This window comes from Hesperophylax consimilis, chromosome 13, assembly GCF_061612785.1.
Source record: "Hesperophylax consimilis isolate HC1 chromosome 13, BYU_Hcon_1.0, whole genome shotgun sequence".
NCBI classification, from domain to species: Eukaryota; Metazoa; Arthropoda; class Insecta; order Trichoptera; family Limnephilidae; genus Hesperophylax; species Hesperophylax consimilis.
In genome coordinates, this window is record NC_142848.1 from 24,129,536 (window position 1) to 24,149,069 (window position 19,534).

The 19,534-nt window shown below is 34.3% G+C and overlaps 1 protein-coding gene across 2 annotated transcripts in view; it reads left to right on the forward strand.

Annotated features, from left to right (window-relative positions):
- The window catches only part of Eps-15 (Epidermal growth factor receptor pathway substrate 15), a 73,580-nt gene that overhangs the window by 36,232 nt on the left and 17,814 nt on the right, over positions 1 to 19,534 (forward strand). For both annotated transcript variants that reach the window (XM_089638898.1, XM_089638899.1), the window contains exons 11-13: positions 3,882 to 3,971; positions 7,601 to 7,798; positions 8,467 to 8,634. In XM_089638898.1, coding sequence (XP_089495024.1) covers positions 3,882 to 3,971; positions 7,601 to 7,798; positions 8,467 to 8,634 — 456 coding nt within the window. The remainder of the gene's footprint in view (positions 1 to 3,881; positions 3,972 to 7,600; positions 7,799 to 8,466; positions 8,635 to 19,534) is intronic.

Below are 19,534 nucleotides of genomic sequence, written 5' to 3' on the forward strand. Positions count from 1 at the left end.
GTTTTTATCTTGTCCAAAGACTTGTCCAATACTGTTCTGTTGAATTTACTGTTATCTTAGGTGCTTATCAAAGTACACCTGTACCTATATTCATTCATATGTTCAATATAGTATGCTTGTATTTTTTTACGAGCTTAAAAAACTTTATTTAGTGAAATTAGCTGTGACCATGTTTGTTAATTGCTCATCTAAATGGCTATATCTTCTACAGGTGAGATGTATAATATTTATAATCGTCAAAAATATTACGTATTATTTTGTATCGGCCATCCATGACACATGATTATCGCTTGAGTTTGTTAGGAATTTCACATTTGTTATTTGCAAGCAAATGCTTATTTGGTTGGACAATAAAATGTAGAGATTTAAAATATATTGGAACTAAAAACATATTCATTATTATGACAACACCGATTTTACTGTAGTGTACAATTAAATGTGAGGTTATGCTTGATTTTATAGTAGTATACAATTAAATGTGAGGTTATGCTTGATTTTATTGCAGTGTACAATTAAATGTGAGGTTATGCTTGATTTTATTGCAGTGTACAATTAAATGTGAGGTTATGCTTGATTTTATTGCAGTGTACAATTAAATGTGAGGTTATGCTTGATTTTATTGCAGTATACAATTAAATGTGAGGTTATGCTTGATTTTATTGCAGTGTACAATTAAATGTGAGGTTATGCTTGATTTTATTGCAGTGTACAATTAAATGTGAGGTTATGCTTGATTTTATTGCAGTGTACAATTAAATGTTAGGTTAAGCTTGACTCGAATTTGAAAGGAAGTAAACTTATCTTGTTGTTGTTTTCAATGAAAACCTCAAAGATCATAACTGGGGGTTGAAAGAACTTTGAAAACTGAAAATACTTCTTTTATCATTGTGTAATAAATTCAGTTTCACAGTTTTTAGTTCGACAGACAATTATATTTATACAATCTTTTAGAATTTAAAAATAGGTTATTATCCGTGTATATGTGATTCGTGGTTGAATGGTTATCATCTTTGGTTATGAATCTGGAGGTTGTGGGCTCAAATCCTAGCGTGCCAACATAATTAGATTAATTTTTTAAATTTATCTATCTATCTATATAAATATAAAATGTAAATGTTTGTTTGTTTAAAATCTTAAATCTCCTAAAGTTCTTCACCATTGCTTTGAAATCTCCTAAAGTTCTTCACCATTGCTTTGAAATCTCCTAAAGTTCTTCACCATTGCTTTGAAATCTCCTAAAGTTCTTCACCATTGCTTTGAAATCTCCTAAAGTTCTTCACCATTGCTTTGAAATCTCCTAAAGTTCTTCACCATTGCTTTGAAATTTTGTCACAATTTTGCATTCGAATACGCATGTGTTTTTATATATCTATATTATACAGGGTGTCCGGAAACTCGTAGTACAAGCGGGAAACTGGTGAATCTACATCACATTTGGAGTCGATTTTGTAGTATATTTTTTTTTATTTGAGCTTTCGTTATCGAGTAAATCGAGTTAGAAGTTGATTTTTTTTTTTTTTTTTTTTTTTTTTTTAATCAAATTCTTATAAATTATTACTGAAGATCAAAGTACCCAACTAATTAAAACTATTTGAAAGTAAAACAAATGAAGAAACTCGGATTTGAAGCATTATTTTGAAATCACCCTTCATTTAATCCGGTGTAATCATAAAATATTTCTGCTCTGCAGGGTTAAAACATCTGTTGTTCAACCCTAAACACCAGAAAAAACTTTAACCCTAAAATAGCCGAAAAATATTTTTTTTTTGTGAAAATGCTCAAATCAAAAAACTTTATGTTTATTTGGGTTCCCCATGTGGTGTAGATTCTCCAGTTTCCCGCTTGTACTACGAGTTTCCGGACACCGTGTATAGATGTCACCTGACAGGTAAAAAATTGTTTTTTTTTTCTAAAAAACGGCTCCATCTGGTGGAGCAACATGCTTTTTTGAAAAACAGCGCCACCTTTTGGACGTAAAAGCAACACGCCCTATTGTTTCTCTATCTGCACAGACAGACTGATCCACAGCAAAGCGTGGCGTGGTACATCTAGTATATGAATAAATTATGTAATAATTCATATTAAATTATAATTTGCTACACATTTCAGATAGGAAGATTCTTTTAAGTTTCGCAACCACCATTCATAATGTTGCTTGAAATGGCTTTTGCGTGTTTGGTGATTTGAATAGCTAGGTTAATTCCCCACCTTCCTCATCCCCATCTCCTTCTCCTCCCCACTACCTTCTGCCTGACAATATTCCTCAATCGAGTATTTATTTATTTATTTAGTCAAGTTCTCCGTAATACGGTTATGCACCAGTATATTACAGAAAAGATTACAAATTTGAGGTACACGTAAGTATAAAAAGGTCATGAGGGGCAGTTTTACTATTTTGTGACATGCGTCAATAGATGGTCCCCGAACTGTCTGTAAGTGACATTGAAATGTCGATGGTCAATGCAGAATCATAAAGACGATGCCATACGTAGTAATGCAAAATCATGTGTTTTTGGTTTGAAAATTTAGTCACCTAGAAATGTTTCATATGCTTTAATTAAATACTGCGAGTAGAATACATCTTGGCCTTTGAAATAATCGAGTATTATTCAGATAAGTCTTTTTATAAGCCCAGAAAAAAATAATGTGAAGGCCTATGAAAACTGCTTTAAAGTTCAAAATCTCCTACTTACGAACCCATTTTCGGTTATGATTTTATTGTATAATGTGGCAAATTAAGTTATTTATAAAATGATCGAAAAAAAATTAAATATTTATGCCTGAATATCCACAAAATAAAATAAAAGACACTTTTTGGCCATGTTTTTTTCTTGCATAAATCAAAACAGGCGGATGGTGTTAAGCGGGAATTTAAACCTTATCGCCATCTACGTAAGGGTTGTTATTGATAGCTGTTGCATCGCCTTAAGCAGTTAAGTCGCTCTGTTGATTGGCGCATTCTGATAGGAAGAAGTTCTGGCTATCGGAGCATACAAAAGTGCATGGAATCTCTCACGAGTATACTTGTTAGGCACATACAAGTTAACCACCTTCAAAACAGGTGAATTAAAAATAGTTCCAGAGATTAACTTTAAAAAATATTTTTCGGCCGGCTTCTAAGGTGTTGGAATTGAGCATTCCTGTTATTCCTGTATGCTATAGCCCCACTGGTTCCAGACGGTTGGGAACAATTGGGAAAAAAACTACAGCAACAACATTGCTAACTGAATATAGTTGTGTTGTTCTAGAAATTTTCAGGTTGCCTTTTTCAGCAGTAAATTCAGTTTCACAGTTTTTAGTGAGACAAATTAACATCTGTACAATCTTTGAAAATTTGAGTAGCTTATTATTTCAAATTGGGAGGCGCGTATAGGTACTGCGACGCGGTAACCGTTTATTCGATAACCAACACCTCTGTCATAGGTCACCCCAAATGGTTTGTTACGTTTGGTGATTAAGCAGAGGTGCCCGGGTTCATGGGGTGAGGTTTGTCTAAGTCTTGGCGGCTGCGTTTGCCCACCTGGCGGGATGGATCGGAAGAGACTGGTTGAGGGGGACTCGTGGGAGGGATTGATTCATACGTCTGTCACTCCTGGATGCATTCACCCCCTGATTCCTCGGGGCCTCCCGTGTGGAGCTAATATTAAAAAAATATATACATGAGCTATTGATTCCAAATTGTCTTGTCTATAACACACATGTATCTACCTAATTTCACAAGGTTATTCATGTATTTAATACATTATGAAACAAGTTTAGCAAGCCATTAAACAACAATAATTCTTTACCTTTGTATTCTAATCTTCCTGTTTGCCGTGAAATTTGTCTGTTTCTAATGTCTTTGTATAATCAGTTGTTTAATTCAATGTTAACCTTCACAGAGTGAACTGGACACCCTTGCAGCCACGCTGAAGCAACTGGAGAATCAAAGAGGAGAGGCTCAAAAAAGACTAAATGATCTGCAAGCGCAGGTGAGTCATTCTTTCATTCATTTCATATACATACATGGTTTCCGGAAAACGTTTGTTATAAATTTACATTTTCCGCAAATTATTTCTTAAAAATTTACATTTTCCGGAAACCTAGTAATTTTTCAGTGCCAGTGCAATAATTGACTGAGCGTAGTGAAGTCCTGTTTTAACTCATCCGTTTTGCATTTCGTCTGTCTTGCAAATTTGTTTGTACATTCAATTTACGGTTCAAGATAGTGAATGTTCTAATGGTTCAATATAGATTATTTTTATTTTACTTTCTTATTTGCATTCTTTCAATATTATGGTACCTACCTGAAGAAAGTTTAAAAAGAATTGTCAATGAGACAATGACGGTTCTTTGGACAAGTTGTATAATTCCTTACTTGAAATTTAAAAAAAAAATTACATAAAATATACGGTTTATAACTAAGTATAAATTTATATACAAATCATGATTTCAGAGAAAAAATTAGGTTTTTAAGAGAAAATTAGAAACTTAATTACTTTTTGTAAGCGAGTTCCACTGTTCACAGAACTACTAGTGTATTCACTGAACACACAACCCCTAGAAGTTTAATCTACATATATCAATTTGAAAAAAAAAATGATTATCTCCAATTTACATTAAAATTATAATTTTTTAAATAAATATATATACGTTACTGTAAGGAAAAAGCTTTAAAAATGACTCACCTTGCGTTTTTTTGTCAAAACACTAAATTGAAATTACTGATAACTTTAGACAAATGTATTATAAACATCACTAATTGATAAAAAATTCTAAAAGTTTCATAAATTTTTCTCATATTACGTTCGTAACCTTTGGTTTAACAGAGGTGTACATTTGAATTCTTCTGGTTAATTTCTAGATTTAAATATAAAGCTTGGTGTTTTCTCTTTCTAATACTGTTTAGAAACATATGATAGGATATTTCAAACTATGATAGTAAAGGAGATGCAAGGCTTTCTACGTGACTCTATGAGTTGTTCCCAAAAGCGAACAAATTGATTCTATGGGTAATAGCGGTTTGTTCGCAAAACTGAACAAATTATTTAAATTAGCCTGATAGGTTAAGAGTAGTTTTTTTTTAACTATGTGTGTATTAGAAGTTAAACAAAATATGTATAACAATTGGATGTTATTTTTTTAAATTTATTTTTTATATTAACTCCACACAGGAGGCCCTGAAGAAAATAATTTCTCTCAGGGCCTATGTCATCTTTGGGGATGCTGTGTGGGGGGTCTTTTTGTGGAAAGGAAGAAGTGAACATGGGTCTTGAAGATTCCCATGTTGTAGGAGGGAGGAAACACAGAGGCCGGCAGTTCGTTCCACAGCCGAGCTGTTGAACTTAAGAACGAATTGTAGAAGCGACCCGTTCTCATGTGACAAATGTCAACCGTGTACAAATGTTGGGCGCGCGTTTGGCGTGTATCCCGACTATGTACCGGTGCCGAAGGGATCAATGACGCTAGTTAGATCTGTTCATACTTTTAATAATTTCTTATTTATGGCTTGGAATGTTTATGACCAACGCGAGAAAAATATACGCAGACAACAATATAATAGCACAAACTGCTGATGATTCGCACACACTTGATAGGTGATGACCTCTTGACGTATTGACCTCTGACAATTGGGACCACCTTTTATTGAGTTGGTCATATTCTGTTTGTATTATGTGTTTATTTTCCTCGGACAGTGTGAATCGTTATTAATCTATGTTTTTGAATTCCCCTGTTTATGGAAGTTGTGTGTATTCATAAATTAATGGATAAAATTATTTTTTTTAATAAATAATCAATACTAAAATAAAAAAAAGATCTTCATCAAACTGGTTACGGAAAGAAAAAAGAAATTGTTTAAAGCAGTCATGCTGTGTACGTACAAGTTGCACGTGTGTCTTATTTTAAATGCCCATGTAAATATATATTTGTATATTTTGTGATTATATGTGCTATACTAGAGCAAACACTGTGATTTACTTCAACTATAGGATGTCCCAATGTTCTCTTAAACATATTTCTGAACTGAAAGATTTGGGAATAACCTTTGACCCACACTTAACATTTCACGTTCATATTGAAACGATATGCAGCAGGGCTTTGAGAATGCTTGGATTTGTGCTATGTAACTCCAGGCATTTCTGCAGCTCTGCCGTGGTTCGCTTGCTATATTTTAGCCTAGTACGTAGTATTTTGGAAAGTGGCTCAATAATATGGGGACCAGGGGATGCAACGTACACTTCTATGGTAGAGAAAGTACAAAAGAAGTTTCTACGTTATCTTTATCTTAGAGACTTCAGGTACTATCCCTATTTATACCCTTCAGCCTTCCTTTCCGGAATGCTAGGTATCGATAGTCTTGTCAACAGGCGGAAAGCTGCGTTGCTGATGATGGCCTATAACTTGTTGAACGGTCACATCAACAATCCAGAAATTTTCAATAAAATTTTATTTTACGTCCCTGATAATTTCGCAAGAGCGCGTAGACACAAACCATTCATTCTTCCGAGATGTAGGACTAACTTACCATTAGCAATGCCTCTCGGAAGAATGATAGGCCTTCTAAACTCACAAGCCTCTGACATCGACATTTTCCACCTGAGCATTACTAAATTTAAATCGCTAATTAGGCAATTATGATTGTATAATGTATCTTTGTTATTGGATATTTTTATTCTGTAAATATACATTTAAAATATAAATAAATAATAATATTATTCATAGTATATGATTTGTAATTTTCACAGCTAAAAGTATTTTCGTGGTTATTTTTTGGGTTATTATGCCTTCAATTTTTCGGACAGTTTTACAGTGTCAATCATCATGGCAGATGTGTAGATTATATGTATGTATCTAGAAGTGAGACCGGGTCGCGCGCGCTTCTCCAGTTAGGGCTGGTATTTTAGTCTGATAATTTGTGAAGTTAATGTGGTTTTCGGCATTTTGTTTTGGTGTAACTTGTTCTTTTTAGTCTAATATGTCGCGCAATTAGAGTTGACCCAAGCAACACAAAATCTATTGTAGTGATTTAATTTTGGGGTATTATGCCATGTTGCGCCACCTCCTTCTTTAACGTTTTGGACAGCTAAAGAAGGAGAAACACAAACCTAACATTGTGTACCTACAAAGGTGCAAAATTCACATCCAACGGTGATGTCCTTTCCAAATGTCCTGAGAGACGACAGTCTTTGTCTTGCTTAACGCCTACTTATTGTTACCTAGAAAGGGATAACAAGTGTACAATCAACAAATTTAAAAACTCGGCCTTACTAATAAACTTGTTCTTAATTTTACAAAACCGATTAACAACCACCATCAGTTGTGCAAAATTTAAAACACATTTATTAAAAAGGGGCTTAGAAATTTTATGATAAAAATTGAACATTTATTTCAATTTCAATGCAGTTTTCTTTTCAAGTTTCAAATGTGCTATGAGCAAGCAATGCATCTGTGTGAGTACTGTTATATAGTATGAGTATATCTATATTCGCTGCGATACCTGTAATAATGCAATAAGTCTGTCGGGGGTCCCGAGCGACATTTATATTCAATATCAAAAAAGAGTATAAATGTATCGTAATACATAATTTAAACAAACAATAAATTTAGCTGTATTTTTCAGGTAGAGAAGCTCCGAGCCCAAGCGCAGGCCCAGGAGGGGGTTGTCAGCACGGCAGATTCAGAGAACGCAGCCCGGCGTGAGGCTGCCCAGGGTCTACGGAGACAGGAGGAGCAGCTGACGCAGGAGCTGACGCAGCACAACCAGCGCCTGGAGACCATCAACTCGGAGCTGCAGAAATCCGTTCTTGCTATCAGCCAGGTAAGCAAATATTAAAATCAATGTTTACCGTCTTACTAGATTCCTTGCAGTTTTTGGGGCTAACAGAATCTTACAAGTTTCCTTTGTGTTATGATGTCCTTAGCGGATATCTGACATTTTGTACCATTGCATGCCAGCGTGTCTTTAGCGTACGTGTTAGTAGCTGACCGCACTTGCCTCAATTTTATGATATTTTGAACCTTAAAAATGCTCCAACTTACAATTTTTTTTTTCACTTTGTTAGTTATATTCTAGCTTGTTATTTCGTCACTTACAAACATATTTATTTTATCTGTGAAAAAACGCATCGCAAATTCCGTGTCAAATGTCATAATTGCGATTTAAAAAAATCATAGTACTATATTTATTTACAGGGAAGCCTTATATGATATATTTTTTATTGTAAAGATTGCTTATTTGGCTGGAAAATATAATAAATATTTCTCTGAATATAAGTAGTTATTCTGGGGAAACTACACAGGATAGATATATACAAATACTATAATTATATGAACACATTCTCTGATACCATTATGTACAATTTACGGAAACATCATTTTGCAAAAGAACAAGTAATTTATTACGAAAAGTGTGCGAAAACCGGCGCACGGTGGGCCGCTCACTGTACCATTAAACAAAGAGTTATCATGTTTGTTGTCTGGTTCCAGGTGAACGTGAAGCTGAGCCACCTGGAGGAGCAGGAGCGGCGGGGTGAGGAGGCGGTGCAGGCTCTGGAGGCTGCGCTGGCCGGTGGCCCCGCGCCTGCCCCCCTGCACCTGCAACTGCAGCCTCCGCCCTCGCTGCACGATCTACAGCGCCTCGTGCAGGGGGAAGAGGTAAACAACGCAGCTATAGTATTTATTCCAACTGCAACTTCTGCTTCAATTGGCTATAACCAATTTGGTTGTAGTGTCATTACATTACAATACATCTCGAAACGTTATTATCTCAACAAAATAATATATATGTATAAATGTGGCAAGTAAAAAACACACTTATATTTTCTGTAAATTTTTATAGGCTTTTGAATATTTTTACCTACAAGTTGCAACGTCTGCTTCCGAGGTATTTTAAATGTACTATATATTGGATATGATTTGAGATTTTCATGGCCAATAGTATTATAGTATGTAGTATTATAAGTGCTTTATATATATATATATATATATATATATATATATATATATATATATTTGTATAAAGCATACTTTGAGCCACATTATATACACTTTTTTTTTAATGCCATTTTGTTTAATCAACCCTTAAAAACTACCCCCTCACAGCTATATACGTCTATGATGTACCGTTTAATATATATATCGATACATACATCTAGAGCATACTTTGAAGACATATTTTTATTCTGTACAGACGATAGTTTGAAGACAGTCCTCAATGTATGCGTTATATATAATTTCCCGTCGTGGTCTCAAACAATGCTTTTCACAGAGAGGTGTTTCGTGTACATAAAGCATACTTTCGACCTATGGTAAGTAGGAAACTTCCATTGGAATAATGTGTAATTATTAATATTTTTGACGCCAGATGGCACAAATAATAATATCAAATATGTAGATATTTACGCGCTGTGAATTTGGTACATTATGATAAAATAATGTTTCGTCTTCAAATCCAATCCTTTATGAAACTTTTTCGTTGAGTTTTTCGAAAGGTAAGAGTGAAAAATTTCATCCATCTCGAAAAAAAACATTTTTAATACTTATTGTTAATTTTAGCTTTTTTATAGGTACCAACAAACTTTTACCCATAGATAATAGAAACAAAGCGGATATGGCATGGAAGCGTGCCAACTGTCATCGAGCTTAGACCATACTGCACGGGTTGTACGTTTGGTGACTATGTAGGAGTGTAGATGCAGGGCATTGTAAGTTTATATGATGTTGGCGACACTACACACAAACTAAAAACAATTAATGGCCTATCTTCCCTGTTCCGGTACACATTTTAACTTATGTGTTAGGTAGGTACCTAGATGGTTTTACCCATAGATAATAGAAACAAAGCGGATATGGCATGGAAGTTTGCCAACTGTCATCGAGCTTAGACCATACTGCACGGGTTGTACGTTTGGTGACTATGTAGGAGTGTAGATGCAGGGCATTGTTAGGTTAAATGATGTTGGCGACACTACACACAAACTAACAACGATTAATGGCCTATCTTCCTTGTTCCGTTACAAATTTAAATTTTTGTGTTAGGTAGGCACCTACATGGTTTTACCCATAGATAATAGAAACAAAGCAGATATGGCATTGTATTATTTCACAATTTATCTTTAAAAATAATATAAGGTATATTTGCGATACGTTCCAGATTGGAGGGTACTCTCAGTATTGCCCTGGTGTAATACCATCATCCAGAATTGAAAATTTGATTGAAATGGCTTTAGCCGTGTTTGGTGACCAGGTACTTCCCCACCTTTCTCTTCCACATCTCCTTCCTCTCTCCAATACTTTTAGCTTAACAACGAGCAATTTTGAGCTACCGGCATCTGTTTTTCCTCCCTCCTATAATCCGAGCCTCTTCAAGGCCTGCATTAATAAATCCCTTCCTACAGCCCCTACCTTAATCCGCCTCACAACGCCGCCCAACCGGGTGGTGACATAGTTCCCCTGTCGGTACACTGCACAGGCAGGGACGCTCTTGTGAGGTGTCACATATATGTATATAAAAACATACCCCAATTATTTGGGATGCCATAGTCTTACTGGCTCCTGGCGGTTGGGAGCACTTATAAAATAAATTTTATTTGATTAATTTGTGTTATTTCACAATTAATTAATTAAAATAATATATAGTATATTTGCGGCACGTTCCAGAGTGGAAGATACTACCAGTATCGCCCTGGTGTAAGACCACCATTCAGAATTGAAACGTTGCTTCAAATGGCTTTAGCCGTGTTTAGTGACTAGATCTGAATAGCCAGGTACTTCCCCACCTTCCTCTTTCCATTCCCCACTTACCTTCAGCCTCACAACATCCCCCAATTGGGGATGCCATAGTCTCACTGGCTCCAGACGGGAGCAGTTGGGACTCTTGTGAGGTATTCACTATAAAAAAAATAAAAAAAAAACTCGGGACTCTTGTGATGTATTCACATAAAAAAATATTAATCTAGGAGTTATTTGTATTGTTTTCAGTTGATATTTGAATGCCGCACAAGAGTCTCAACATCCAGCCATCTGGAGCCAGTGAGGCTATGGCGTCCACAATTGGGTTATGTTCTGCGGCTGAAGGTAGTGGGGATGGGAAGGGTATGGGGAAGAGGAAAGTACCTGGCTATTCAGATCTGGTCAGGCAGCCCTGACCTAGTACGTACCCAATAAATACAATACTAGACCCCATGCTCCATTTAATGTAGTTGCTTCTCGCACTAATTTTCTACGCAATTCCTGTTCTCAGAGATTGCATCGTGTGGGGAGTAAAACTTGGTCTGTGATTGTGTGAGTTCTTTCGTATAACACTATTGGCCGAAGCCTTGAATGAGTGAGTGCATATTTGATGCAAAAGTATAATATATGGAGTTCGCAAAGTAATTTTTTTGCGTAAATCTTTTTCATGATGAAACTTGTGCGTGGTAATCCTTCGCAAACCAAAAAAGGATTTACTAAAGAAGTGGAAACGTTTATGAATTGAAAATATATATTTTTATGATTTCGACAAAAAATGTGTAATTCGACTAAACATTCAGAAAAAAATTAAGCATTTACCTTCAGCAACAAAAACACATTAAATTTTAAATGTGTAACATTTAGATGAATAATTTTTATCACAATTCTCCATTAGGAGATATAAAGTTAATTTCTCACTTCCTTTATTTCTCAAAATGTCCTTGCACACTTATTACGTTTATTAAATATTAAGTCAATACATTTGAAAATAAATATATCTACGGCCCTACTCATAAATATTCCCTAAAACGACGCTTCAACATCGTACTAGCTATTCTGGGGAGGGGACTGATCCTGCCGGATTGTAAATTTTTTACAAGAAGATTTGACGAATTATATTGGTGACGATTTTTTTAGCGTGGCAATACTCATTAGCATTTAACATTTTCGGCGTGTTGTCAACTTCACGTTAGTTTATTTACGTCAATATTTAGACAAAAGTGGCCGTCATGTTATAGTAATCAGATTATACCTCAAATATGATTTAAGATTTTCACGGCCAAAAGTATTTTTGTTATTTGCTTTTGGGGTGTTATGCCGTGTTGCGCTAACTCCTTCTTTAGCCAACGTTTCGGACAGCATTGTAGTGTCCATCATCAGGGCAGATGTGTTATTTATTGCCCTTGATTCTTGGTTCTGCCCTGATGATGGACACTGCAATGCTGTCCGAAACGTTGGCTAAAGAATGAGTTAGCGCAACACGGCATAGCACCCCAAAAACAAATAACAAAAAAGATTTTACCTCTATTCCCATAATTACTTTTTAATTTTGATGAATACCTATTTATACCAATTTTATTTTCTAAATACTTAAGTTTTTTTACCGAGTTGCATCTCTTTACCTAACCTTAGTAACACCATTAAATAAAATAAAAACACTTTGTTTACCTTTTATAATAGAACTGCATATACTACATCTCATTTTCATAAATGACACAGAAATATTCCTGGTTTTAAATTAATAAAACAACATTTAGTATTCGATTAAAACTGATTTCTTTTATTGTTCCACAAAATGATACAATTAACGCAGTTTGCCAATAGTAACTGTCTTAATTAAAGCAGGAAACATCGAACGGAAGACATGCTTTCAGTATTTATCGATTAAGCTTACATTACTCCGACACACACTAGCTTAATTAACGATCTTAATTAATCACAGGCAAATAAAAAAAATAATAATAATTGGATAATTTGTAGAGCGCCGTTTTTGTGAAAGATCACCTCAAGGGCGCTAAATGGTTCTAATAATGGGTTCAAGGAAGCAGTTTCCGAAAGAAATCCGAAATAGTAGTACCTAAATATTTTAATATTGTTGAGCGACGAAAATCCGAAATAGTAGTACCTAAATATTTTAATATTGTTGAGCGACGAACGAACTTTGAAACAGCCTGTAGGTAACATTCGATTCACGCGTGCCAAGTCCATGCGCGTTGACTACCATCGAGAACGATAAATGCGAAGCCTTTATTATATGCACTCACTTCTAATAATAATAACAAATTAAATAAAAACAAATCACTTTGTTTACACCACTTACACCGCTTTCTTAGTAATTTAAAAATCACCTAAAATAATAAAGTATTTTACCTTGAATTCACGGCAACAAGCTCGAAAAAAAAACTGTCCCGACGAAAAGTGAATGCTACGCCCAGACACTTGCCACTTGACACTTGTGGCAACGCAAGCCTAGGTAAGCGTAGGCAAGCCAAACGTTGGCATCTACGCTCTTGGCGGACGTCGAGGCAACTACATCAGCTGTGTCAGATGTCATTTTTCCTATTTCTATTTAAAAGCTAAACGAAGAAATTGCCCAAAAAAAAGACAAATTAATTTTATTAATAATTTGAGAAGAAATTTGAAAATAATGTAAAAAGATTGCTGCCAAAACTATGGGAAAAAATAGTTGAAGATAATATTGTTAATTTTGAAATTTGAAATCGTCAGAAACAACTTAAAAATAAGTGCTCTCGCTAGCAGAAAAGTTGCTTGAAATGGCTGTAGCCGTGATTAGTGATCAGATCTAAATAGCTATGTACTTCTCTACCTTCCTCTTCCTCATTTATTTCCCCTCCTCCACTACCTCCAGCATCACAACATACCCCAATTGGGGATGCCATAGTCTCACTGGCTCCAGATGGCTTGGAGCTGTTGAGACTCTTGTGCGGTATTCACACACAAAAAGAGTGGTATAATGCATTCGTCCCGGATATACGAGAGACCCAGTTTCAACCGTTACTTTATTTATTTTTCTGTGACTTGTTCCTTTTCATATAAAAATTAACTAATTTACTTGAATTAATTATATATGTTTTTAAATTAATAAATCCATACATAGGACCCTGCTTGATATAATTAAAAAAAAATGATTATCGTTTGTCCAGTTATACATTTTTACGATATTTACTATAAACAGCTCGGAGTTGCACTCTTCTCAGGGTTAATTGCCATATACAAGGCGCAAGTTAGCAACGCTTGCCGCGCCTTGTGGACAGAATACCAACCGGACCCCGGCCTGATCGGCAGCAAGCTATCGCAAGCCTATTCAAGCCAAGCCAAACGCTTGCGGACGCTTGCCGAGCCGAGACAAGTATGTGGGCGCCCCTTAAAACACTTTTTATGGTTTGTAGAAATATCACAATATCATAAATATCGAAATGTTACAATCGATATGATATTATAAGAATGTTCGTATATTTCGGTAACAAAACCGAATTCCGAAACCGGAACTTTTCGTAGGGCAACATAATATATTTTTTAATGTAGAAACGGACTTCAAAATGTCCAAAACCCAATACAATGCTTTATTATATTATAGCTTAAAAGAAAATATATTTATTTGTGATAACTATTTGTGATTTTGATAACTCCATGCCACACCAATTTAATTTGTATGGAAGGTAAAAAACAGTTTCTCAAGAAAACTTTAAAAAAAATAACTGGCTATTCAGATCTTGTTACTAAATATAGCTAAAACTATTTAAAGCAACGTTTCAATTTTGAGCGGTGGTTTTACTCAGAGCGCCTTTCACTATGCGATGCGCCGCAAGTGCACAACAGATTATTTAAATGAATTGATTGTGAAATAAGACAAATTAATTGAATAAAATTTACTCGCAACTCCGGATTGCTAGTTGAGAGCCTTACCCCTCGACCAAACCTTACCACAAACATTATTAATTTTCTCCATCAGGAGTGTTGAAAATTTTGAAGTGTTGCATATAAATCGAACTCACATGGAATAGCACTATTATATATCCCTACGCGATAGTGTGACATAACACATAACACCACTAACCAATGATAGCTAAAATGTATCACGCCACAAGAAAGATACAGCGGCAAGGGCTACACAAAACAAACAATTTAGTTTCATGCTTGATATCGATAGTTAAATCAAATCTTGATGTTTTAGACTTCGGTAGGCAGGTACCTACCTAGGTCACTACTTACTTGGACTTTACGATAATTTATGAAAAGATATGTACAAAGTAGGTAGGAATATAATTATGTTGCATTCTGTAAATTGATTCGAATTCGTAAGATCAAAGAAGATAGACCGCATACCTACCACAGTTCTTACAATACAATTAGGTTCGCTATTTCGCCTTTCGGAAAAATCTCTGGTGTATTTTGTTTATCTAGGTACCTACCAAATCAGAATCCAGTCGGTCGTACTAGGTACTGTAGGTACGAGGAGAAGGAAATGGAGCGGTAAAGGTTCCTGACTAGGTATTTATATCTGGTCACCAAGCAAGACTAAAGTTATTATAATGAACACGATAAAGAAGTGGACGCTTTATATGGATTAGGCATATTGCACGGATTAATGGAGAAAAGAGTGTAAAGAGAATACAATCGAATCCTAGCTGTTCAAACCTAGTTAATTACTGTGTAAACGTCCTAATTAAAACCTCTTCAAATCTAACAACTGAATAAATATTAACTATTTTATTCGATACTTAAATAAGTGAGATAAGGAATTAATATGTATTTATTTGTAAGAAACAAACAGCTTACAGTATACATAATATATAATACAGAGATAAATACCTACAATACGACTGCAATCCATTCACACAAGTGAATTGCAGTCAAGCCAAAAAAGTTTCTTATGCTAATATTGGTTTGGAGATGGAGTTTTATTATATCTTAAAATTAATGTTTGGTTAGAGAAAAAGGAGAGGAATATAGGATAAGGATATAAGATGCTCCCGATACATTTCATACTTTCGTATTAATTTATCGTACGCGTTTCTTCTATTCGATATTTCTGAAGATTTTTTTAAAAATGTCTATGCTGTGAATTTTTTTGTTATATTGCGTACATATTCCAGGAATTGGGATTTTTTTTCTAATGTTTGTTCTACATGTGGGCAAATGGAATAAATTGGATTGGCGGGTTGATCTTGATGGAATTGGAATTTTTATTAAATTGGTAAGCTCTGGCGAGTCTCGGCCATTATTTAGAATTTTATAATACAGGATTCGATAAAAAATTAAACACTAGTAATTATTACGGTTTTGATAAGGATAACATTTTCATTTTAAAACTGGTTTATGCCTGTTGATTTCCGTAAAATACAACAAATAGAAATGATGGTTCACAGAATGATAATACCGATAATCTTATATGGCCACTAACTGAAAATAATATTAAAAATGTATTTTAATTATCATTGGTTGTGACAACCCTTTCCTAAAAGAAATATATTTGTTCAATGTAATCCGATAGCTGTCTGGGATATATCCGGTCGAGAATATGTGGAAAGGGTTCAATCAAATTACGGAACAAACTGTTGGGTAGCTGTCTCTTTTCTGCGCGGTGGCAGGAGCACGTCAGTAACACGTGTTAAAATGTTCACGTGATCGCGGAGTGAATTCGTAGCTAATCGTTTGAGAACTTTGTTATGAATTAAGTTTTGAACTTATTAACCACCTACCTATGATGTTTTTCAATTAAATTAAAATTAATCTTGTAACCGACCAATATTTAGCCCAGTTACCTAGGTACCTAGGTACATATCTATGAACAATAAGTTTTCTGAAAAATGTAATCAATTTATTTAGACAAAATTAATGAAATTAAAAGTTTTTCGATTTTAAAGAGGTCTAGGATTTTAATGTTCTGAGCCGGGTAGCAGTATCTACCATTACATCAACACCACTACCATCACTCAAGAGTCTGCTCCTAACCGTCTGGCGACAGTGAAAGTACACATTTACAAATGTTCCGAAAGTGCCAATGCAAAGTGAAAGTGCCGAAAATATACTATAGTATAGGTACCAACGTATTAAGTAAACTTAATAAACTGTTAATTACACCTATTTATCAAATATTTTTTTTATTTTACAAGCAATAATTATTCGCCTGAAACACTCATCCACATTGAAAAATCTCCTGATAAAAGATACATGACGCAAGATATAAGATATACAAGATAGTTTACCAAAAAAATAATAAATATTTTTTTCTTGCGCACGCCGTAATTTGAACCCGCGACCTCCGAATTCATAGCCAAGAATCGTAATCTCAATCTCAACGGCGAAACAATGAACAACTATTTTCTAGTTATTTAAAATATTGCATTATTCACGTAACATGGCGATACTGAAAGTACCTATCTACCATTCTTGAACTTGCCGCAAATATACCATATAGGTACGAACGAATTATTTGGTATAATTTATCAAATAAAATTTACTTGCGCACGCCCTAATTTGAACCTGCGACCTCCTAATTCGTAGTCAAGGATCGTCATCTCAATCTCAACGGCGAAAAATTTAACAACTATTTTGTAGTTATTTAAAATATTGCATTTTTTACGTAACATGGCGATACTGAAAGTACCTATCTACCATTCTTGAAATTGCCGCAAATATACCATATAGGTAGTAACGTATTATTTAAACAAATAAATATTGTGAAATTATACAAATTTATCAAATAAAATTTACTTGCGCACGACGTAATTTGAACCCGCGACCTCCGAATTCATAGCCAAGGATCGTAATCTCAATCTCAACGGCGAAACAATGAACAACTATTTTGTAGTTATTTGTAGTTATTAACTATTTTCTAGTTATTAAAAATATTGCATTATTCAAGTAACAGGGCGATACTGAAAGTACCCATCCACCATTCTTGAAATTGCCGCAAATATACCATGTAGGTACTAACGTATTATTTAAACAAATGAATGTTGTGAAATTATACAAATTTATCAGATAAAATTTACTTGCGCACAACGTAATTTGAACCCGCGACCTGCGAATTCGTAGCCAAGGATCGTAATCTCAATCTCAACGGCGAAAAATTTAACAACTATTTTGTAGTTATTTGTAGTTATTAACTATTTTCTAGTTATTAAAAATATTGCATTATTCAAGTAACAGGGCGATACTGAAAGTACCTATCCACCATTCTTGAAATTGCCGCAAATATACCATGTAGGTAGGTACTAACGGATTATTTAAACAAATAAATATTGTGAAATTATACAAATTTATCAGATAAAATTTACTTGCGCACAACGTAATTTGTACCCGCGACCTGCGAATTCGTAGCCAAGGATCGTAATCTCAATCTCCACGGCGAAAAATTTAACAACTATTTTGTAGTTATTTAAAATATTGCATTATTCACGTAACATGGCGATACTGAAAGTACCTATCTACCATTCTTGAACTTGCCGCAAATATACCATATAGGTACGAACGAATTATTTAAAACTAATAAGTATTGTGAAATTATAGAAATTTATCAAATAAAATTTACTTGCGCACGACGTAATTTGAACCCGCGACCTCCGAATTCGTAGCCAAGGATCGTAATCTCAATCTCAACGGCGAAACAATGAACAACTATTTTGTAGTTATTTAAAATATTGCATTATTCAAGTAACATGGCGATACTGAAAGTACCTATCTACCATTCTTGAATTTGCCGCAAATACCTATACCATATAGGTAGGTACTAACGTATTATTTCAACAAATAAATATTGTGAAATTATGCAAATTGCACGCCGTAATTTGAACCCGCGATTTCTGAATTCTTTTTTTATAGTTATATTATTATTGCATTATTCACGTAACATGAGAGTAGGAAGTATGTACCTCTCATTATTATTTTTCATACATTTATACTTTTGAATAGGTACCTAGAAAAAAAAAAACTATAAAAATAAAAAGTATAAAACTCAGTACGGGTAGTGAAGCCCACATTGTCAAAGTATGAAAATAAATTTATTTTGAAAATACAGGTATCTGTAATATGATTAAAAATTATGGAAGTATTTTTTTTTTCACAAAGCACTCTTTTCAGGGTGGAATGCCTAAAACCAAAAAAAAAACTTTTTTTTTTAATGTTTGCACAAACGTAATATGTGTAATTATTTTTATTAGATTATTTTAAAATCAGTTTTTAATACACCATCAAATTATGTACGAGCATATTAATTTTATTATTATCTAATGAGAAAAAATAATACCAACAATGCGGACACCGGGTTTAAAAATGCGACATTCTCCGACAAAAGCAAGCGAAAAAGAATACAAACATAAATTAGGTAAATAGGTACCGAGCCTTTGCTAATTCGAAAATTCACAATAGAAAATTTCAAAAATCTGAGAACGATACGATAGTGGCATCTATGGATATTTTAGTAATGTATGGCTCAAAGCATGCCTTCTGCATAATTTTAAAATTGGCTTCAATCTATGCGTTGCGTATATAATGCAAAGTGTTAGTTTGGGGACAGATACTTTGGGCCTGTCCCCAAACTATACAAATGTCCCCGAAGTATGGGCGCGCTCGAAAAACTGTCCTCATTCTATGCTTCCCACATATATATATATATATATATATATATATATATATATATATATATATATAACGTTTCGGCAGCGTTGACCAAATACCACGGCTTAATAACCCAAAAATAAATCACTCTAGTGATACATATTTCGTATTTTTAAAGTTATTGTTTATTTTTCAAAGTTATCATAAAAACAAATACTATTTTAGAAACTAGATAAAATTA